At 35.5% G+C, this 24,811-nt stretch overlaps 1 protein-coding gene across 1 annotated transcript in view; it reads right to left on the bottom strand.

The window, feature by feature from the left end:
* Positions 1-535: 535 nt before the first annotated feature.
* ADGB (androglobin) overlaps positions 536-24,811 on the bottom strand; it is a 99,557-nt gene continuing 75,281 nt past the window's right edge. The window contains exons 26-35 of the mRNA XM_079299078.1: positions 24,273-24,460; positions 22,624-22,808; positions 17,391-17,659; positions 16,117-16,228; positions 9,521-9,630; positions 7,968-8,123; positions 6,074-6,170; positions 3,951-4,038; positions 2,604-2,787; positions 536-993 (exon numbers count right to left, since the gene is read on the bottom strand). Coding sequence (XP_079155204.1) covers positions 829-993; positions 2,604-2,787; positions 3,951-4,038; positions 6,074-6,170; positions 7,968-8,123; positions 9,521-9,630; positions 16,117-16,228; positions 17,391-17,659; positions 22,624-22,808; positions 24,273-24,460 — 1,554 coding nt within the window. The 3' untranslated portion in view covers positions 536-828. The remainder of the gene's footprint in view (positions 994-2,603; positions 2,788-3,950; positions 4,039-6,073; positions 6,171-7,967; positions 8,124-9,520; positions 9,631-16,116; positions 16,229-17,390; positions 17,660-22,623; positions 22,809-24,272; positions 24,461-24,811) is intronic.

The following is a 24,811-nucleotide window of genomic DNA, read 5'->3' as shown; positions in this document are numbered from 1 at the left end:
TGATGATGGAAAGAAGAGCTTAGAGGAAATATTTCACCCTTTAAATAAAACACCTGTGACTGCCACTTCATTCACACACTGGTTTGCTTTCAAGAAATATTTTTACATTCCAGCTGAGAGCCTATTGTAATTAGTCACTTTGAGCAAAGCCAGCATGGGCAAAATACATCTTAGGAAAAATAAACAAAGAGAATAATAGAGGTTTAAAGAGTGTTTAACAAGCTTTGGAAGGTCATGTCATGAGTTTGTTACTACAGAGAGTTACTGTGAGAGTCCAAAACACTTTAAGAAAATGGTGAAAGGGAAAAACAGTACACAGAAAGCTTGTGAACCAATCAGGCTTGGGTAAGCCTCACAATGCCAGCATATGAAAGGTTTGCCACTATTTAATTATGATAAACTTCAAAAATTGTCATCCACTTAAGGAGCCAGGTCAAATGACTTTCAAAATTGACAGGTTACCTTCACTATTTCAACTCTGATTCATTCTTGAATGGTTCTATTTTGATTGAAAAAAAAAGACAAAAGACTGTGATTTTGGGAGAAGAGTCTGAATGGAATATGAATTTTATTGCAAAAGTTACTCCAGTAAAACATAAAAACTTTAATAGTAGCAAGTAGCTTTGTGAGAAGCAAAATACCAAGCATTTTGCTAAAAATACTAGATCAATTTTTCCACTAGCAACAGGCAAAGAGATAACATGTGATATAGTTGCCAAAAATACTTGAAAATAATAAACACTTTTTCTTGTTTCTGCATATAAACTTTCTTTCCCAAACTCTTAAATACAATTCATGAGTGATAGCAACTATTTTTTGGCTAAACCTTTACCGTTTTTTCTTTTTTTCTGCATTTTTCTTCTTTCGCTCTGCTTGCAGGGCTGCTTCCTGAGCTGCCAGCTCTTCTTCTTTTCTGCGCTCAGCCTCCAGCAGCTGATTTCTGTATGCTTCCCGAATGCTATAAACTCTGCCTCGTGCTTCATCTAAGGATGCCTGGCCAAAAACAAACAGCAATGCTGCCCTGCTCAACACATCAGTCTTGATTTCACCACAAACAACTGCATCCTTCCTGTTCTATTTCACTTTGTCACTTTGTAAGTACAAGGAGAGAATCTCTCCTTTTCTTTTTACATGGATGTTTATTGCTTTCTCAAAGGAAACAGCTATATGTTAATCTTTTCACCATGAAGAAGAGAAATTTCAGGAAAATCCTTTTTAAACTGCTGGCATAACAAGGGAGTTGTGTGAAAGAATAAGAGAAGACAGTAATTACCTATCTGGATCAAGTCCCTTTTCAGTTACTGGTTTGCTTTGTAGTCTTGAACAAGTGTATTAAAAACTAGGTGTCAGAAATGCTGGAATGGCTTAGCAGTTGTAGCCTTTTAAGAGACTAAAGGAGCCTAAATCATAATGACCCTCAGTGAGACTTGGAGCAAGTGGGACTTTGACACGTCTGAATACTTTTCCCTTTCCATTTCCATCCTGAAAAGTGAGAGCAATTGGAAATTTTTATATAGTTCTTTGTGGTCTACAGGTGAAAGAACTGCAAAAGTTCTTACCAGCACAGTGTGCATATTCACTCGTTTTAAATTCATTCTGTAAAATATTTTTAATGGAAATACTTTCTAGAAAGAGTCAAGGATCTACTCTAGTGAAAAATTTGCCCTTCTAATATACAATATGTTAGGCATTCAAAATCAGAGCAACATCTGAAAACCTGGACTGGCATCCTTATTAGGGTCAGCCACTGTTGGAGAACTGCAGCTCCTTGCTGACTTGCAGTTGAGTAATACGAATCAGGCTGTTTGGGAACTAGTTAAGGAGAGGTTTTCAAGTAAGATTTCTGTAAATAGGTTGATTTGACTTAAAATTATTTTACTGTTTCTTATCCAGTTTTAAGAGCTCAGAATAGACACTAGCTGACTGATAGCTGTTATTGTATCACCATTGTAACAAATAATTTTGTTGCTTTTGATGCTCAACAGTTAAGCCAATTTGGTAAGATATTTGTACCAATTTCATGTGCAGCGCACTGGCTAAGTTAATCCTCACAATGGATCCTACCTTAATGCTACCACATTTATTACTTATAGACATGTTTTTTGAGGTTTAAATTCTTCATTTGCTGGCATCATGCCTTTTCCAAGAAAACTGGATTCTTTAACTTTTCTCTGAGACACATTAAGAACAGTTTATCTCTCTGTATAATTTTAAAAATTATTTTTAGAAAAGCTGTATACCATACTATAACCACAAAAATAGCCAGACTGGAGAGGCTTTACCTAATAAGCATCTGGTCATACATGTCAAATGGTCAGTTTTTTTCTGACTTATATGTATCATTTTAAGGTGATACAATAGTGTACTTGCAGAGAGTGTATCAAGAAAGTAGTAAGAATATTATATTAAGAATGTCATGCAGTACTATTTTTTACTTTAGAACTTTTAGTTTTAACCTTTGCCCAAGGGAAATTTCAAGCTTGTTCATTGCTTCTAATCACTAATACTGAATATAAAACTTTTGGTAATGGTTGATCAGGATATTCACACTAGTGGCAGACATCACAGCAGTAGTTAATTGGAAAGTAATCTTGAACACATACCTGCAGGTTCTCATACATTTCAAGTATATTTTGTTTCAATAAAATTCTTTCATTTTCTTCTTTTTGTCTTTGTTCCAAAGCCAGCGTGCGAAGTTGCCTAAACCGGTTGACTTTTTCTTCTTGACTTATCTGTTGCTGTTGAATGACAGACTCATTTCTCAGCACAGATTCAGACATTGTTTTTCTGAAAGCAATACAAAACAGATATTTGTCTCATATCAAATGCAGTTTTGGTTGTTGTCTATTTTGCTTAACATCTCTCTGCAGGTATTTGGCAACATCACCATCATATGGTTAGATATGGTTAAGAAATCACTTCTCCTCTGCTTCTATGTAACACCAATAAGAAAATACATTCCTGAGGACAGGTCTTCTTATACTTGAGTGTCTATTTTAAATACATTTGTAAAATCATGCTCATCTTTGAGCATATGAAAAACTACTATGTATGATACTTACTTATAATTTGAAAGAAATATATTTTCAGAAGTTTATTATACTATAATTCAGCATTGAGATAAATGCAATTTATCTTTTGTTTTGATTTTTTTTTTAACTTTTGGCATAATGGCAGGTAAGTGGATAATATGCTTTTATATTTTGTCCTGATGACTAGAGTAAAAGTCAAGGAGTTGAAAACAAATTACATGCTTACAATATTCAAGCTAGAAGAAGGTATTTTGCTGTATTTTCTACTGTTTTAATGTTATTCACTTCAATATAGTACCAACTTCCCTCTCAGTTTAAAATTAAATTTGAGCATTTTTCAGCTTTTTTGAAAGTTTTTTGAAGATCAATGAAATGCAAAAATGGCACATTGAATACAAATGGACTTAAGCATGAAGTGGGTTCTAACTGCAGCACAGCAAATAAGGAGGTGCATGTAAATTAGCTCAGTAGGTTCATGTCAACACTTGTAATAAAGAGTATAGTACTTTTGAATAATAACTATAATTAATACAATTATTTAGCTATTAACTATTATTAACTGAACTGCATTTGTTAAATATGTTATTTTAAACCAGCATAACATCCTGACAAATTTCTTGTGACCCTGGGACTGGCTTGGTTGGGGCGTGATGCTGACAACACCAAGCTTGTGGAATCAGTCCCTATATGAGCCATTCACTTAAGAGCAGGACTTGATGATCCTTGTGGGTCTTTTCCAACTCGGAATATCCTGTGATCTGATGTCCCAAGACATCTAGAAATACATGCTCCTTTCAAGAACACTGAAATAAGCATATTTTCCTGAATGCTCATTTTTAGAAAATGTTTATATCAGGTACTCATTACATGCAGTGCAGTGATTTTGCCTTTGATGTTTATTATGTTATGGCAGTTTACCTTGTGTAAGGACTAAGGTCTATAAGCTCCCATTTTTTTTGCTGTGTTTTTAATCTTGAGTCAATAGCTGTTTGTGGTGCTTGCTTTCCTGTGGTAAGAGAATATAAACCAAACAGATTAAACTGGTTATTTGGTTATGCTAGGGAGATCCACCTAAATTCTTATTTAATTTTTTCTTCCTTTTGGCTCAGCAAAATACATTATTAAATGAGAATATGGGCTGGAGAGGATATCATATTTCTGCCCTTTTATTTCTAACACTTAGCACAGAATCAAAGTTGCTATAAAAATCTCACATATACTAGAATGAAACTAATACGTGTATTTTAGTTAAATCTCCTCTACTCAAGAAAGTTAGTAAATCTAAGCAAGAACATTGAATTTGCAGTGCATAAAAGTTATAAAAACAACTGGGTATCATATTCTTTTGTTTAAAAAAAATCAATAAAAATCTGATTCTCGAGTCTTGGCTGTAGTTTAAAAAATTATATTCCTTTTCAGGGAGAAGATTTAATTTAAGAAATACCAGTCCAAAGAAAAACTGTGGCATAGTAAAACTGGTATTCTGAAATCTTAGACTTTTTAAACCACATGGATAATAACTATGATTGTTATTGATGTTTTATTGTAACATTCTTGCAATACAATGACACATCTGATATTACGCGTGGGACTGGGCTCAGCTGCTTTGTCATTATTTCAATGCTTCATCCTTTCAATTTGTCTCAAGATGCTGAAAAAGCTTGTAAAATCTGATGAGATTTAATGACTGCACTAATTTTTCTTTTATAAAAACTCTTTTATGACCTTACTTAGAACATAACCAATTGAAATATGTTAAAAATATTGCTTGACTTTTCTCATGAGAAATAGGAAGAAGTTTCTGAGCATTAAAACCATTGCTGTTTATATGTTTACTGTCTATAAATAGACAAATATACCAGCCTTCTCTGCTGGTCTCAAAGGGTGACTTGGATCTTTGGAAGTGCCTTAGACACTGGCCATTAGAACAGTATTATGCAGAATATAAAAATCCTCATTAAGATACTGCATACTACAGATAAGTCCAATCCCATCATTGCAAATACTGTACTCTGTGAAACAGAGCCAGAACAACTTAAAGTCATTGGGGTGTCACTCTTTACTTTCCAACACATTTTATTACATTCTAAGTGCTCAGTTTAGAACAAAGCCGTAGGTGGACAACCATTAATTTTGAAGTCCTTTAGCCAGTAACTTAGAGGAAACAATATTGTTTCAAGTAAACAATGATGTATTAAAGGCACTATGTGAAAATTAATTATACTTTAAGTTCTGAACCCTTCCTATGAAGATTACTTACTAGGATAGATAAATACTAATCTACAGATAAGTAGTGGTCACAGGATCAAGTTCCATGCACATGAGTCATGACCAGATATTGTCACCATCAGACTGGGAAATAGTCTTTCCTTCTTGGGATGGCCTGATCTCAGCATATTCACAGAAGAAGAAAAAAAACAGCTTGAAGTCTTGTTTCCCAGTTCAGCTTTTCATCAGAGTACAGAAATTGGCAGAACATACACATGAAGAATCCACAGAAGTTGTAATCATTAAATAAAATTAGACAGAACTTATGGAAGCTTCCAGGAAATTGACACTTCTCAGTATGCACTTTTTGACACCTTACTTCCAGACCACTCTCCATGAACAGTTTCCATGAACATAAAGTGAATGCACTTTGGGTGTATTAGTCTCTTATTGACATGCTATTTCAGCTGCTAAACTCTTTTTTAGCATTTCTACTTTAATTAACTTTGGTAATTGGAATTGAGGGATAAGGTATTTTCCACTAAACTTCCAAAAATTTCAGATTATTTTGGGTTAGAATTCTACTATAGAAGGGCTACGTAAAGTTCGCTTAAGGCTTTGCAGTCTCCAAGAGCTGTGAGGCTGTATCAGTGTTTGAAATTAGAGCAATGAAGAAATTAAAATAAAGAGGGGATAGAGAGCAAGTCTGCCATTGCACATTTGGATACCTTTATTGAGGCTAATCTATCCATCTACTACCAATATTTAATGCAGAAATCTTTCCTAAGGAGTGGAGCATGCTGAACAGAAGACAGAGAAAATTATATCCTTACCTGCTTCTCCTGAACTAGGTGTTAAGTCAGCAGTCTCAGGTTTCTCTGAATCTTTCACAGCATACTTATTTATAAAACGCACACGTTCCTGAAATGCCTACAGATCAAAGTTTTATAATGCAGATAACAAAACTTCCACTGCATATTTTAAATCTCAAAGAATTTTCAAAAGTATGATTTTATGTCTTCAATAAGATCTAACATCAGGGTGCAGTGTGCAAGTCTGCCTGGTGCTATAATCAGAAAAGATGCCAGGATCCCACTGAATGAGTCCTGAGACATTGCACACTTACACTAAAGATTACTATCCTATGAAATAATGGAAAATCACTGATCTCTGGGCAATTTAAAATAGTATTTATTTTAAAAATAAAACAAAAGCTGTATAGCTGAAAGTATGGCTAATGCACCTCCTTAGGGAACTATCATTTTGTCCTAGGAGCTCTTACAGCCTGATGATTTAGACTTCCTCTTGAAAAATGAGACCTTTGGGTGAAAACCCTTCCAGACTCAATTACCTTTGATGTTGAAACCAGACATCAGCACTTCTGTCTTTTCAGAAGGCGACTTTCACTCACTTGGCATTCTCTTAAGGGCTGTCATTGCCAGAAGGACAGAGAAGTCCTTTGGCTTTGGTCAGCCTGGAGTCAGGCACTCAATTTCCAGAGTCAAAGGGTGTGTGACCTCTGGAATATGCAGACACAGGGTTGTCAAGAAGAAAGGAGAGGGGAAACTACTTAATTTGGATAGCATACATCCAATTTAGAACTCGTTTTAACATAATCTGTTGCTGCAATTTTCTTAACGACAGCTGTTTAAAAATAATGTCACAAACCTAAGGGGCTTCAAAAAGGGAATCCTGTAGCTGCAATTCAGTTGATTTTCTGATTAAAAAGGGTAACAGTGATAGAAACAGATTCTGAGGAGTCTTTGCACATCAAAGGGGATTCATTTTTAGCTAATTTTTAGAAGGCTGTACTTGTATTGTCAGTCTCAGCATACTTCTCCTTAGTTCAGAATTTAATAGAGTAGTGTCACGAAAAATGCTGAGCTTTGGACACACTGGAAAGAACTGAGAAAGTCTGAGAGTGTAACTGGGAAGACTCATGTCTGAGGTTAATTTCTGAAAGGTAATATAAAAAAACCAAATTTCTAAACTGGGGATTCTGGTTGAATATCCCTTAATGGGCAATGGTATTGGTGGTGACAGGGAATGACTATCAGGTGAGTTTGAAGACCACACTTTGTTTTTTTATGATGTTTCCAATGCTGAATCAGCACATGCACTTTTTGCTTTGCTAGAAAGAAGATATATTATTTTTCCATCTCAAGCATATGTCACATCTAAAGCACCCAGATGCACCTGGCAACTAGATCAGTATTGCTTCTCCAAAACAGTGAATTCATACTGAGCATGTTACAGGCTCATGGGTATCCTGCAATGCAGACTGAATTTGGAATCCTGGCTGCAAGAGACAATTTGAGTACTGATATGACCAGGTGGCAGTTCTTCAGGAGAAATAATTTTTGGCATGTTTATAGTGATGTATTTCTCGACAGAATCTGTTCATGGTAAACGTTAAACTTGTCACAAGTAGCAGCTTTGCAAATGTGTAGAGGTAGTGGAATTTCTGAGGAGAAACTTTTCAATGTTTTGTAAAGTAGAATCGGAAGCCTCAGTGATCTACAGAAGCCTGAAGTAGATGATCTGGATTCCTACCCAGAATTCAGGCATATAACCACTTTTAATTCTTTAAACTATAAAATTTCTTGTCTTCCAGAGGGGTGAAGAGGACAGTCCTAGGAAGACAGGCTTCTGTTGTGGCAGCTCTACCATTACAACTCCTGGAACTTGTGAAGAAACATCACTGCAGAGATAGCACTCTGGTATTACCTTGACAGCTCTCCCTGGCTCTGCAGACTCCCATGCTTCTTTCATGGCTCTGATCTCATCTACTTGCCGGGTGTCTTTCTTCACCTCCAGAGAGTCTGCCTCTTTCTGTTCACTAACTATACGTAAAATCCAGTAAGGTGTTTTTGAATCTCCTGGCTGAAAGTATCATATACATAATGTAGTCACTGGTATACATCTATTACCATTCTTTAGGATTAAGTTATGTTTTTGTATACTGGTAATTTTTCTGACTGATATACATTATACATTGACAGATTTTGATATGCATTATGACACAGACAGGCTGCCAAAAGAAAGAAAGATTATTTTGCAATGCCTGGAAGCTCTTTGAGGTGGTTTTGTTTACATGTTTTCCCCCACCACCATGCAGCAAGCTCCACACTCCCAGTTCTTCTGAACATTTTCTCTGAACAAGAGTATTTTGTGTGATTTTTCATGCAATTTTTTTATCTCACTGCCAAGCTCCTCTCCTCTCTCTCCTTTCCTTGCCTTCTTGACTAGAAGCATTATTATATTCAAGTGGGATTTTTGTATAGAAATAAACCTTCTGTCTTACAAGGTTTTTTCCCAATCACTTCCCAAAGTCTCTAAAACACCTTAACACATGGCTTCTCTGGAATTACAGGGTAAGTAAGGCCTTACTTAAGTAATACCTTACCTTGAGGGTAAGGATGTCTAGTAGACTATTCTGCTGCCTGACCAAGAAATAGATATTGTGCTGCATATATTTCTGGAAAACATACCATCTGACGAGGCTTTAAGCCTAAGACACTGTTCCAGAACTCTGTATAATTAGGTGTGGATAGGAATCACAGGGAAGTCTGCTGTGCAGTAAGGTTAGCTAATTTCTTCATTAAAACCTCTATGGTTCTTTCCTTAAAATACACACCATGAGGCAGCAAAATTCGCAGCAAAAGCAATGCTGTTAAACAAGGAGCTGTCAGTTCCTTCACTGCTTCCCATTAATCCATTTGCAACCAATCATGTCAATTATTCTTTTTAAGGCATAAAGGCTGGCAATAGCTTTTCAGACAGCCACAGAACACTCAGATGATCCACCCCAGGGGATAAAAACCTCCAAGTAAGCAAGTACACACCAATTTTTCTGCCACTGTATGTCTGCATGCTAATGACAATTGTGATATATGAGACAGGAACTGACTACAGTGGAAAGACCTATTTAATCTCCCTAGAAACCCATGGAAGCCACTAAAATGAGGGATTAATGGGACACAAATAAGGTGAACTCTTGGAATTTAGTAAGCCTTCAGCAGAGACAGAAACTACACAACAAAAGAAACATATACAAACAAATGAGGAAATTGTATCTCTAAATCTGGGATGCACATTTTATACATTGAACATTTTTAATTCAGCCTTTCTCAGGTGTTAATCTAAAAAGGTGGGAAAGGGTATAGAGAAATACAAGGTACATTAGAAGTCCTATCAGTACTGATCTGCAGACTTGAGAATATCTCTATATTCAGTACAATTCTACATTCAGCAGATCAAGGCTTTGGATTTGTTCTCACCTGAGACTCAAGTGATGCTCTTTCTTTATGGGACTTCTCTTTTTCTGTCTTCTCAAATGCTTTATCCTTCAATCTTTTGGTTGAGTGATGAATATTTGCAATCTTTTTTACTTGGAAAGAAGTGATAATTAGGGAAATCTGTGCTCTCATCCTTTCTCCTGTGTATTACTCAGATGTAGTTATAACACATTATGAATTAGAAAGAGTCATTGTTATCCATAAATATAGTTCCCCATAAAAACCAGGGTGGAATAACAACACAAAACATCCATACAGAGAGACAAAGGAAAGCCAGTCAATAAGGTGACCCTTTCAAGTACTACCAAGAAAGAATACGAAGACCAAACTATTTTTAAAAACATACTTACAAGGTGAACACATTGTGACAGCCTTATTTATTCTAAATATCACTTTACCCAGGGCTTAACTGGGAGTTTTCCATGGTGCCAACAGACATTGCACTGCTGCTTTGTGTATGGGTCAGTATAAAGACTGCAATGAAGAGAAGCACAGCCTGACTCTAACTTCCCTCAAACAGTCTCATACAATCTGTCAGTGTTTGTTATGCACCAGGAAGGTAGGAAGCTCAGAACAGGTATAAAGTCAATGGTCTCATTACCTCACATCCTAAGACTGTCTAGATCAGAGAATATAGATATACCCCACAAAATGCAAGGAAGTTACGGCAAAGAATGCGTATTTAATGCATTTAATGCATATTTAAGAAATGCAAAATTGTCATTTTCAGAGCTGAGAATATTTTAAATTAATTATATCTTCAGTACATATGCATACTATGTGTTTGAATTAATGATACTGACAATTGATATTTATATCACTTATTTTGCAATGTCTTAGCTGGTGAGAGCTGTAAACAGGACCTTGTATGTCATATTCTTTTTTAGATAAATTAACAAATAAAGCATGTAATAGCATATAACTTTAATAGCATAAAGATTGTGTCAGTTGAAACAACCAGGGATAAATCCAGATCACTATGAGGAAGATTAAAAATCTGAGTCTGAAATCTCTATTTCCTTCCACCTTCCTACTGCCTGAAACATTGAGACAAGTGCTGAAAACCTAGATTTAGCCAATACAGTAAAACAGGGGACTTCTCTCAGAAGAAAGTTAATATGAGTGACTGTTTCATAGTCTGATGATAATAAGATATCTTTCACTTAGTGCTTTTCAAGTTTCTTTCCACTGAGGACAAATCATTGCACTGCACAATTATTGAGCTTTGGATGAGATCTGTAATATCATGGCTGAGGTTATACTTATGTATAAAGTCATAAATATTAAATATATAGAAACTTATTTATAACTCACATAAAGCTTCACATACAAATATATAGTATATGGTAAATTAGTGTATTACATCATACATTGTACATGTGTTTATCTAGAAATGGTGTTATTAGTATCTCTTCATGCTACTTTAAAAATGTCCAGTGACACCAAAGTGTAAAGCTTAAATTGATTCAGTGCTGCTAAGGCAAATATTCACGAATGAAAGCAAAAATTAAAGTGATCTCCACAAATATTGAATGTACTAAAACAACTCCACAGGAAATGCAAATATAAAAGAGCAATGACAGAATTCAAAGTTATAGAATTATGACAGAAATGGCTTTCCTTTTAATTCCACATTATCATTACATACTAGAGTCAAAAATCAGACTGTGTACATGTATTATTCAAGGAATTATTAATTTTTAGAGATAAATTATTTATTGTTTACACAAACACTCAAAAGACATTCAGTATAGTTACCTAAATGATCCTAGACAAAAACTTTCTGTGCCATGAGCTTTGTGTGGTTTCTAGAAATATTTTGCCTCTGAGTTATAACATTTAGATGCTCTAAACTTATAGCATACCCTAATAAGTCAGTAAAGAAACAAGCAAGTGTAAGAAATGACAGGGCTAGAATGAGGTAACCTACTTTAACTCCAGATATGAAGGGCAAAATGAGATCTCCAAGTTCTCCCATGTGCTGCACTGTCCAGGTTTCCCCAGCCCTTCCCACTCAGCAGAGCAAGCAGTTTCCTCAATTTGGGGATTGACCTCCAAAAGTGCCTGGAGGGGCACTGACTGCATTTTGGCATACTGCCCACTCTGATTCACGGCGAGATGTGAGTAGCAACTTGGGGCTTTTCTAAGGGCAAAGCCAGGCAAATGCTTTGTATGGGGTATGATAAAAAGAAAGGCAGGCAGATGATATGGAAAGTAAAAGGCCATTCCAGCTTACAGCTTATGCATCAATCATCACAAACTCTCAGTGGCCGTTTTTATATCTATGTGGCACCAAGAAAAGCTTGGACATCACACAGGCTGATAGTGATGACACACAGCTGACAGTAACTTCAAAATTAGCTTCTCTACTGCTCTTCAATTATTTATACAGAAATTCATTTGGTCTAATGCCAAATGGGACCAAAGTGATCATCCAGTCTGATGTCCTGTCTATGACAAGTTAAACAATTGCACCAAATTATTTCTTGCTGAAACTCAGATTCAGATTGAGATATATCAATTCTCTTTTTTAGGCAAGACAGACAGCTACTCCTGGTTTATTAAATTTAAATTACAGAGAATCTTATTCATAGGTATAATATAGAGGAGTCTTTTGAAGCTTTCTTTGAGAAAACATCATGCTCCTGCTATCTGAAAAAGCGTTTGAGCATTCAGTGGGATTACCCAGTAGTTGGTAGCAATGACTTTGAGATTTCATTAAGAAAAGATTGAGAAATTCAGATGTTGCTTTTCCTGTCTTTGACTGGACCCTCAGAAGGATTCTTGACAGATGGCAATGTCAAAAGATTTTCCAAAATTTGGCTCACCCAGACACTAAAGTTACAAAATAAGTACAGCAGGATAAAGTAGACCAATAATCTGGTTGCAGTAGTACTGTGGGGTTAGAGTGTGCCTGAGATCTACAGCACCATCATGTATCCTTTGTGAACTATTTGTTCACTGAACACCAGGCAAGTGATTAATCATCACTACTGATAGACAAGCTGGGAAAGAGAGAGGGAGATCTATACATCCTGTTAAATGTCCCATGGAAATCCTCTCCTTGGCATGACCCAGCAAGTCATCCTGTGGGAAAATAAAACCTGTGGGGAGAAACTTTCACCGCCCTGGAGGATAAAAATGAATATTCCACAGCATATTGCCTGTCCTGCCTTTTCAAACCTACCTCTACTACCTCTACTCTATCTTCTACTTTCCCAGTTGCATAGACACCCCTCTCTCATCAACAATTTACATTCCTAAGTTAATTTAAGGCAATATGTAAAATACATGCTGCTGTCAGCATTCAGCACACAGTGAAGAGCCAGCTCAGGGTTGTGACAGTTGCACAATAAAACTTATGATCTTACTACAAGAAAAAGGAAACCAAAGAACCCAAAAACATAATAGTTGAGAATCCTATCTACAAAATTAACTTTAAAATTATTTTTTTTACACAGTCAAGCAACTGAAAATGGTACTAGCATTTGCAAGACTGCCTGCAAATTATTCCCCTCTAACACAAAAATTATAATCTTGAGCTTACATTTTTAAAAGTATTTTTCCTTTGAAGACTTGCTCCTTAACAGTTCTCGGTAGAAGGAGACAAAAAAAACCCCCCAAAAATGGAAGAAGAAAGAGAGAAAAGAATGAAGACAGTGTAAACTAACTATGTGGAAATTCCAAATTTCTGTGTACTTAGGTTTTCCTACCTAATGCCTTTTGAATATTTTGCACAGTGAGCTCTTTAATGAAACAGTTAATGGGATTTCATATATAATAAATATGACTAAGCATTATCCACATAGTAACTTCCACTAACACAGTTCTTTCACAAGTACAAACCTCAACAAATACAAAATTCTCAAAGCATCTGTATACCAAAGAATTTACTTTCTTAAAAAAATTTCTAAGTAAGTATTTATAATATTGGTGAATATCAATAATATAATTGCATGGGTCTTCATTTCAAGGGTGATTAGTTGAAAAGATTTTAGTAGAGCTTAATACAAAGTTGAAATACACTTTTGCCATGATGAATTAGCTTTAATACAAAATTAACTCCAGATGGCACTGTTGGCTTGCATGAAAAAGGGATACTTAAAAAGGGGAAAATTTTTTGCAGTAATTTTTCACCTGTCTCACTGCAGTCTTCTTAAAAATCACATGGTGAAACAATACCTTTTTGGTTATGCACCAACATTATTATATGAATTTTGTGTCTGACAACTTGTGTCAGCAGATTTAAATGGTAAAGGTCAGTTTTCAAACTGATTTAAGACTAGTTCACAATCAGAAAAAGCAATAAATGTTTGGGCTTTTCCCCAAAATACTTAACTATAGTAAGCACTTCAGATAAATATTGCTGTTAAATAGGGGTACATAAAATAAACCCTAAGTATTAAATGAGTATTGATGTTTAAACTTTTTGACAGAAGTTATGTTTAAACTCTGTTGGTGGCCTAGGCAATCTGTTGGTATCCTTGTATAAAGAGAAACACTCAGTTAATAAGAACTGGGAAATGGATTTGGATTACTTTGAAAGGCAGCATTTATGAGAGGGCACAAAAATTTCACCATTTAAAAATAATCCCAAGAAAAAAAGTGCTCGTTATCACTGACTGTAGCTTAAATATATTTGACTGCAAATGAGCATCAATTAGCAAGGAGAAAGGGAGCTATGAACTGGAATACTGCTGCCTTAAATTCAACATGAGAACACCCATGACATTGACAAGGTTCAGTGATATGAGCTGAGAGCTAGTGAACAAAACTGAGAGATTAAGTGACCTCCTTTGACCTGCAGTTTGACAGACCATGGTGAAGCTGTATAAAAGGACATTGTCAAGTGCAAGCTCTTGCTATGTAGCCAGCTCAGAAGGGTAAGAGGATGTAACAGGATGTCTATTGTAAGAAGCAGTCTAACAGGGAAAATTAAGAGAATGAATGGAACCATCTAAAGAGACAAGATGCTATTGTGAAGAACACCACAAAATACAAGCAGGTGAAATCACTAAAGAGCTGTGTACAAGCCTATTAAGTCTACATGACAGTTCCTCAAATGCTACTAAAACTGACTAGGGACTACAGTAAATCAGAAAGATACATCTTTTCAAAGTTGCATAAAGTAATACCAAAAACATTTCAAATATTATATACATCCCAATCCCAAGAAATTAAATATCCATCAGCAATTACCACTGCTGAATCTAAACTCAGTCCACAGTACAGAAATTACAAAAAAGAAAAAAACTGACCAGACATTTAAAAAGAACTATGTAAACAGAAAAAAAGTGAGACCTACCACCACTCAGTAAAAGCCAAACCACCCCAAATAATATTTTTGGGTATTTGTAATTGTATGTATGTGAGGAAATAAATAATTTCTTCTTCTCACTTCTTTTAAAAATGCATTTATAGAACCTTAATGATACAGAAAAATTACTGAATGATTAAAAATAATATTTTAGGTTCTGCAGGAACCTAGGGGTGAGAACAGGAGAATCAGCTGCACATGTGTGTGATGTTCTGCATCAGCAACTGGAATAGGGCTGCAGCCTCAGAGCTTGTAGGGGATGCAGAGGCAAACTACTGGGCACACTGGGTGTCTAAGTGTAGCTGGTGGAAGGATCCACCTTTTAAGAAATATATAGTCTATCTAGAGGACTTCCATTCTTTCCAGCCCAAGAGGGAAAAGCAGGGTGGGGTAGCTGGTGCTATCTGTGTTTGTGTGTGTGCTCTGAGTGTCTGTATGGGATCTGTGTAGCTGGCAATGTGTGTTTGTGTGTTTATATATTTATACATATACACATATATGCAAATATACATTGTGTCTGTGTATACATGAGTGTCTGTGTGCACATGCTTGGTGGGATTACATCTTCAGTCTCACCAGCAGTTGAACCTGGGAATGTACAGTGGCAGCAGCCTTGCCTCTCTCAGGCTCTTGGGTCCAGAATGATAAACTTTAACATAATTAAGATCTAAATAATTTTTTGTCAACTTTACTGAAAAAGAATAAGCAAATACAAGACATTTATCTGATTTAAAGAACACTGACTAGGATTCTATGTGCTTTTAATTTGTCTTGAGATTGGTTTTTACTGTCCCTTAAGAGGAAATGCTACAATAATTTGTAAAAACCCCAAAATCTTCTGTAATTTCTCTGTCCTCTTTGTGACTTAGACATACAGACTGTACTTGGGAGCTTTCCTAGTCTTTTGCCTTGCTTAATTCTTCTCATAGTACAGAAGCAATATATTTTTCAAACCAGGCCTTTCCCCCCACTCTTGTTCAGTGCATTTTCTTAAATTGTCAGCAGCCGTGTTTGTGTTCCAGATCTCTACCTAAAGCTGAGTCCTAAGAAAGTGAGTCCTGCAGTGTGTTCTCTGGTTTCCTTGTATTTTGTAAAGATGTAGATTCATGCAATCAAACTTCATTTCTAAGAAGTATGGAACAAAAAGTTTTGTTGCCTAGTTATTTCACTCAAACAGTGAAAAAATGTTGCTTGGAGCAATATTTTTTTTAAGGTCAATATCTTGAAACATTTGACTAAATATGTCCTTAGATCAACCTACCTTTGATTTCATCTTTCTGCAGTTCTTTCAGTTCCTGAACAAGCAAAGACTCACTTTCAGTAAGTGGCCAACTATCATGCAACACCAATGCCTGTATTGAATACTGGTGAGACTGTGAAAGAAAATGCAACATGCTGAAGTCATAACAATTACAGCAAGCATTCAAGTCCTGCAGGTTAATCAAGTGCCAGCTATTGAATTCAGCAAATAAAACACATAATTAATTTACAAGCTTTCACATAACAGCATTCACAAGAAGCTTAAAAAATTAATGTTAATTCCACAGATCTTATTTTAATTCCTGTGAAATTAAACAATTACTCATGTGTTTATCAAGTAAAACTAAACTGAGCTACACAATAAAGAGCTAAATTCCTGTAAGATTTCCATGTAACTTCCCTATGTATGCCATGTACTAAAACAAAGACTTTTGTCTTTGATTTTTAAGACTGACCACAGGGCTTTGAGCCCTTGTACCAGCACTCAATAATGCCTTAATTTGAGGTAGAGGTGACAGGGTCCATGGGCTGTATTAAACATTACCTAAACTGAACTGAAATCTATTATATTTAGAAATTGTTCTCCAAAATTGTAATGCAAGTTCTAGGTCAAAGAAACAACTTTGGAATTTATTTCTCAATAGTTTTTATTTCCTTAGGTTATTTTATTGTGATAAAATTCAACTATCAATAAAAATAAATCACAGCAGAAAAACGTGGATATGTAAAACAGGAACTATTTAAAAAGTATCCTTAGTTTCTCTAAAATAGACAATCATAAATGACATCAAAACAAAGCCATTGTTTGATATTAGCCTTTAACAAACCTGGCTTGACTAGCAGATATATGTGTCTTTTATTAAAGCTTGCAGCTGTCTAGAAATACGTATCTCTCTATGCAAACTCTTACAGATGGCCTTCTATAATATATTTCAAAGAAAGCTCATATTGAAACATCAAAATGGTCATTTCATTTCTGGCAATTTTTGATCTTTATGTGAAATTCATGCTACGCTTGTATTGGATTTGCCAAATGAAGAACACTTAAAGATAGAGTAAATCACCTTGATATGAAATCCCCTACTTAGTCATTCATACACGTACAGTATCATTTTTTCATCACCTAATTCAAAAGCTACCAAAAATCTTAATTTTGGTTTTCTTGTTCTCTCCCCGGCATAGATCTCCACATGTACTAAAAGAATCTGCAATAACCTTTCACTGTTTGTTTGCTTTTTTTTTCCTTCCCAAATCCAGTGATTAACAAATGCTTACTTTTTGTGGACTCCCATCATTATTTTCAAAGTTTTCTGATACTAAAGATTCATCTGTTAGAACCAGTGCATGTTCCTGTGCAAGGTCCGTCTTGGAAGAAGCTTTGCTGTCCTGTGCAAGGTCTGTCTTGGAAGAAGCTTTGCTTTCCTGTACAAGATCTGTCTTGGAAGAAGCTTTGCTGTCCTTTGATGAATGATTACTTCCTTTGTTTAAGTGTTCAGTTTCCAATCCCTTCTTTCTACTACTTTGAATAATGTGTAGCTTTTTTACTGCAAGATGACAAAAAAAGTCCAGAAATTCTGTAAATTACTGGTATGAGGTAAACATTAGCCCCCAGAAAGTATCAGAAAGAATTAACATAGTGCAATTTCTCATATTGGAATATACTCACAAGCTTCCAATTAAAATTATGTTTATTCCAAACACTACCCTGATTTCATTTTGCATGCGAATCACAAATACCTTTAAAGTAAATAATGAGAAAGTTGAGACTGTGTATATATGACTGTTGTGTTTATGAAGCATATAATTTTTCCCCTCAAAACCCATGCTTCTTTCCTGCATTAACCACCACAGAACCATGCTATACATTACAAAATAGAGATAGCCATGTGCTCCCTATGATAGGATCCCCTCGTGACTATCCTAATTTAATAAATTGCGTAAAACTGGATGAAAGGAAGATGTGCATAGGCCACAGTATGCAATGCATACCCTTACAAAAGTCTCTAATCTCTTTGTGTCAACCTTAAAGAAAGATCAGAGCTAACTTGAGCTAAAAAATTGCCAGTCTTGAAAGGAGATACAAAACTATTTGTGATGTATCCTTCATCAGTGTATATAATTGTCACCTAAGGAAGATGTTCATGGGGGGAAACGGTGAAAACCAGAATGTTCTATAGAAGGGTTGGCACAGAAATATTAACCCATAATAAATTTGTTTTCTTTCCTAATGCCATTGAAATGTGTGATATTCTTTTGCCTGCATGTCTACAGAGAAAGTAAAGAGAATTCTAAAAGTGAACATCTCAGAAAATTGAATAAGGACAAAGACTAACACCTCTGGGGAAGCAGCTTCACCCGTGTTACACTAACAGCTGGACCATTAGCTGAAAAAGAGATATCATTTTGACTTCACTAAAGACAAGAAGCTTTACTCCTCCAGGAGTTTATTGTATAAACAAAGGATGATACTGCATCATTGCAACAATTCAAAACAAAAATGCACACTTTCATGCATGTTGGTGAAACATCCAGGGAAATTCACAGGAAGTGGTAGAATTATTAGACCAGATTCAACAAAATTCACTGCTGGTGTGTCTAAGTATAAATGCCAAATCAGAGGATAAGGATGCCCCTAGAAACTCAAATGGAGCCAGGAAAAATTGTTTCTCATGAAAGCCAAATGTCATGGCTTACTTCCTATTGCATGTTTCCTCTGCATAAGCCAGTGCTTCCTTGTTCCTAGGAAAAGCATTAGAAAAAGACCTTGCAGAGATGGTCTCTTAAAGAGGTCTCAAACTCATAATCACAAGTTCTGAGTTGCTCTTCTGCATTGCATTCAGAATCTTTAGCACCAGAGCCATCCCTCTTGCTGTCCTTGTGGCAAGGAGGCCTGTGAGAGAAATGTGAAGGAAGACAATACTTGGTTTCTTCTAAACCTTTTTTAGGATGTTGCAACTTCATGGCTGTTATTTTGTGAAAGGTATGCACAAGCAAGCCTGTAACTGTGGAATAGTTTCTCACTCAGTTGCTGCTGAGCTTTCTAGGTATCAGTTAACTTCCCCTGCTGTGAAGTTGAGAGTAGACATAATTCACAGGGGTTAGATCATTAGATCTTTCACAAGAAGGAACCAAAATCATGAGGATTCCACTCAATAGAAGTGCATTTGGATGAATAAGAAGCAATATCCAAAGACCTGATACTTGAATATTCTACATCTGCAAGAAAACCTGCTTCAAAGAAACAATTTGTATTCCAGATGGAAGAATAACTACATAAAGACATTTTCTAATTGCATAAATTGCCTTTAGGTTACCATTTGCAATATTTACATGAAGGTTTTTAGTCAGGAATGATCTTCAGTGCCTGTCTCAGCACTATTAGCAAGGGCTACTAGATGTAATTTACAAAAAGGCTGCTTTAAAGCAGTGAGGCCACCCAGATGTACTCCCTTGGAGTCAACAGAGAGGTGACTCTGGGATGTGTTGTGGCTGGGGCTTTAGGAGATGTGCACTGCCCTCTGCCCTCCTCTACCGAGGAACACAGGTGGTGTTCAAGGAAGGCTCTATTCCTTAGGCTACAAACGGTTTTCATGAATGTCTCACTGTTCTCCTCTTCTCTCTCTGCTAAACCTGAAGAGCTTGAGTATTGAACAATTCTATAAAGATTTTCCCAGAGGAAGATCCTGCCATGAAGACAATTAATTTCAGAATGGTGGAATCCTCTGTAAGACTCAATCTGCTTCCTTTGAAAGAAGGATCTCTTGAAAAAGCTCCCCAAAATACATACACAGCCAATAATTCTCGCAATGGTCACCAGGTGGTGCTGTAATACCAAATTTTTTATTACTACCCACAAAATTATGTGTATGTCACTCTTGATTTTCCTAAGTTCTGACTGGAAGAAAATTCTACCTACCTCGCTTCTAGATTCAAACAAACATCGGAAAGATATTTTGATACTTTTAAACAGGATTGTACCAGACTGTTACTGTGGAAAATAGACTGAGCATTCACTTGCCCATCTGTGCTCATGTAACTGCTGTGCTTGTATCAACAAAACAAAGTGTGGTCGCAATGTGTATGTCAATACTTAAGTCCTTTATTTTCAAGCAAATTTTCAATGTTCAAATCATCTGCTACATCTCAGAAGAGGTAAATATATTCAAAATCAGTTGGTTTAATGTAGTTTTTCAGCTGTAAAAGACATTAATAGAATAGCTGTGACTGGAGATGAATTAACAGGCTGTGGGTGGGTGGGCAAGGGAGATAATGTTTTATTGGTGATGCTTGCACAATAATGTCATTTAAGAGAACTTCAGGTAGCACAGTGATCAATTCTATGACAGGCAAAACATGTATGGTAGTGAATAAGTATCAAATTTAGGGATTGTATGTGGTTTAACTAACAAGGCTGGTGCCAATGGTATAACCAATGCCAATGGTGTCTTCTGATTATTCTTATTCTGAGAAAACATACTATTGTAGAGAACAAAGAAATACTGACAGAAGGAATTTTGTTGTATTGAGTGTCAGTTGTATGAATCTTCATCTGAACTTGGCATCAGGATTTCAGAGTGTTTCTATGTTGTTATTGTACATAAAAACAGTTTTGACAATAGCAAAGATACATGCTTTTACAATGGCATAAATTGAACCACTGCTGAACCTGGAGACACTCAGAAGATTGGGTAATACACTACTGTCATATTGGTTATATTGAGTACATTTCACAATATTTTAATTTAATTTGGATGCTATGAAAGATTCTACACAAAGTATCCTCTTTGTGATATACAGGATGTATATTAATAAAAAAACCCCTTCAGTTTAAGGCCAATTGGTCTAGTATTGAAAAAATGTAAGCGTTATAAAAAAATACAAGTAAAAGTAAAAAAAATCCCAACAAACAGTGACAGCTTCGCAATCATTCATTCCAAATGGCAACTCTATATATTCACACACACTTAAAGAGCATCAGAATATTATTTTAAACTTCAAATATAGCCTAATATCATAACACAATTTTATGGCTACCACTTCTAGGCTCTGATACAAAACCCTTCCTATTTTTCAATCAGATTAATGCAACAGATGTTTCACTGAATAATTCACAATGGATTAAAATAATTTTAAATTAGCAGAAATTATTTGTATCAGAGCACATTAGAGGTAGAATGTTTTTGTCTGATTTCTGAGGACGTTTTGCAAAGTTCTCACATATGTATCCTGGTAGACTGGCACAAGCAAAACAACATTTCCAGTTGTTTTGCCCCATCCTCTCCCTTTCAACATCTGGTGGAACCCATTTCTCTTCTCTGTCACTTGATTGTGCCTTTTAACTTATTTCAGTCATCAGACCTTTGCCATGAGATAGTCTTCTGAAACAAAGTTTCTCCTTTGCTTTACTGAGGGTAGCTCGGCAATTTATTGCCACTATTGTGATGCTGATCCTAAGCTGAGCTATTTTATACTTCCCTGTTTCCACCAGTCTACTATTAAGTTTACTAGTCCACTTCCACATTCCAAAAACAGTAACCAAAAATAGCTACTGATTATCTTGGTAACTCAGAGAGAATCATGACAGCTTCTCTATGACTGCCTTTAAAACCCTAATGTTTTCATCTAATGAATTGTATTTTATAAGCATGGTCTCCATAGGATTAAATTTTACATTTCTGGTAATAACAAAGTGCAGTTTAGACAGAAATCAAGATGTTTCATAAATATGACCAATTTTTTCCCATAAAGCATTGGAATTCCATATTACACATTATGCTAAAGAATCATGCTTGAAAACTCCACAGTTCAAAATAGTGGAGGTGAACAGATGAAATACAATGCTATTTTGGGCTTTAGCAAAGCAATAATCCAGTAGTTGAACAATTTGTCTTCACCTCAAGTTCCCAATATGCTCAAATAGGCAAACCCAGAATTACAGATTTAGTGTTTAGAAGTCTTCATAGAAAGACTGAAGACTTCCATATCCTACAAATCTTATGTATAGCAGTGTCCATGGAGAGCACAGTAGCAGACTTGTTGGCTCATAAACATCTGTTCATTTGAGCAAACTTATAATTCTTATGGAGAATTAATTTTAAAATTTAAACACAGCTATATGAATAACTCAAAATAGTACACAAATAAAATGGAAATCATGTGATTTAGTAATGAGAAAAATTTCCAAACAAAGGAAAACAAATATCAATTATCAAAGAAGATGGCATGGCAGTAGTCTCTAAAATCTATAATGTCTAAGAAGTATAATGGAGGCAGGCAGATGATACTTAATTTTTGTTTAAAATTACCTGAGCACTACAGGGTCCATTGTTCAAAATATGTCTAAGAATTATGTACTTCATTCAATTGTACTTACTGGCTGTGAACAGTAAAATTAAACATTAATGAAAAAAACAGGTAAAAATAGTATTTTCTGTGATTATCTACAGTTACTGTAAGAATGTATATCCTGCAGTGAATAAAATAGTCAAACATGGCATACAATACTTACACTGGGAGCTCAGAAGTGGCTGATTACTCCAGAAATTAAAAACTGGGATGACTGCATTGCCCTTTCCAATGACACTCGTAATTTCCTTCTCATTGTCTAGGACTTGCAGTTTAATGAACACATCTGAATTAGAGGTTTGTACCTGCAATGTAGCAGTATGTGGTGCTGTGACTTTCACAAAATACCTAAAGAGGAAGAAAAAAAATAGCTATATAACCAACTATACCTAATAATTTTCTTTTAGGAAAGTACCTAAATGTTGTGCTGAACTGGAAGCAAACACTTAAAACTGAGTTACAAGTCAACTGTTTTCCTGGAATCTGATGGGCTAAGCTTCTTGTAGTGAAGTTTAGTGCAGTGAATCAACAAACAAAGCAAGTGCTGCTGCTGAAAAAAGGAGTGGTCTAGCTGTTTCTTTTTTTACCAAAGTACCCGAGGAAAAAAAATTATTTGCTTTCAGAAGGGTAGGGATATCTCTTTTGAGAGCAGTGGCTACTTTGGTCAGCTTAAAGAACTGTGGCATTAAAAATCTGTTGAATCAGACTCTGAGGACAAAATTCAAATAATTGTTATGTTGTTCAAATAGTTATGTTGTAACCCATTGCTTTATGTATTATATGCTTTTTTTGTCCACAAATTCAAACTGTTATGACTAATCTCACCAAACAAGCAAAGAAACAGCAACACACAAAAAATTCATCACCCTGACTTCAGCACATTTGGAGAGAAAAAAAAAAAAAAGATTGGTAACATCAGAAGGGGAAAAAGAATGAAAATCATCAAGAAAGAGAGTGCTTGCAAGATTTTAGTGCATCCGTTTTGTTTCCATTACATGTTTCCTTATTTTATGTTGAAACTGATTCCTTCTCTTAAAGAGACCTCTATCCCAAGAATAATCCATTGGTTTGAAATATTGAAAAAGCATTGAGGAATTGGATAAAATGTTTTAGAATTAACCTTCAAAATATACACATTTAATCAGCTCTAAGCACAAGGCCTCTTGTAGTACAGTGTGTAGTTCTTTGTGTAGAAACTTCAGGATAGCAATTTAGTAATGGCCAGTTCAGAATTGAGAACAGATTTTTATGAACTTTAAAAAAGGATTAATAAAACTAAATCACACGTTTCTTAAATATATTCTCCTAAAAGAATCAGCATGCTAAGATAAAACATATAAATTTTTTTTCTGCCAATACTGCAAGATGGGAGTTGGTTTGATATACTGGGAAAAAAAAATGTTTTATTTCTGTATTAACTAAAGCTTTATTCCAATAGCTGAAAAGAGAAATATAATTTTATGTCTCCTCCCCACCTGCAAAAATCTTGATTTTAATACATGTTTATTCCCCAAAAGTACTTAGGAATTTCAGCAATTGGCCTGTGGATAAGACTGAGCTTACAGAAATGCAAAATACTGAATTTTTATATTAAAGTTATAGTCTGTGCACTTCACACCTGTTCTTCATTAAGTAGTGGCAATATTTCACAAATAACACTTTCACTAATCAAATGTTAATTTGATAGCCCATAAAATTCAGATATTTCCATCAATATTTTCCCCTTCTAAGAAAGAGAAGAGGAACAAGCTTTTCTGGGAAGGATGGTTGATATTAAACCCAGAATTTATTAATTATTCTCTCAATATTTACCTAAACAGTAGAAACTCATTGTTGGGTATGTAATGCTCCTTAAATTGTTGGGTAGAATAGCTGCTATTTCCAGCCCCACGAGCGAGAAATGGAAGGGCACTCTGGGAGCTGATGAAGCGGAGCCTCCATTTCCCACCGGGCACAGGCTGCTCACCCGTGTGTGCCTCAGCCACAAAAGTGTATCCTTTCTGAAAGGGAAAAACAAGTCATTTTTACAGGGCAATAACACCACTCAGCAGGCACTCTGGGACTACATGCAACACACTTTTTTTCATTACACTTCTTAATGTAATAAGATTTCCTTCATCAGCAAGAATCATGTGACTCCAGACTATTCTAACCTATGGAGCATCTCTCGTTTTCGCAATTTAAATTTAAATTAATTTAAATTTAAATTTGGCAAAAAGTCACAAAGCAAGTCAAATCCAATTTCATCTAATGGAAAGCTCACAGGTGTTTATAGGGGCAGTTACAATTAATGTCCTGAAGTCACTTTCTAACCAAATTATTTGATGACTTAAAATGCTCCTTCATGCTTA

The sequence above is a fragment of the Erithacus rubecula genome (genome assembly GCF_903797595.1).
Source record: "Erithacus rubecula genome assembly, chromosome: 2".
NCBI lineage: Eukaryota > Metazoa > Chordata > Aves > Passeriformes > Muscicapidae > Erithacus > Erithacus rubecula.
The sequence above is the reverse complement of the archived record's forward strand: the minus strand, read 5'-3'. Positions and strand labels throughout refer to the sequence as shown.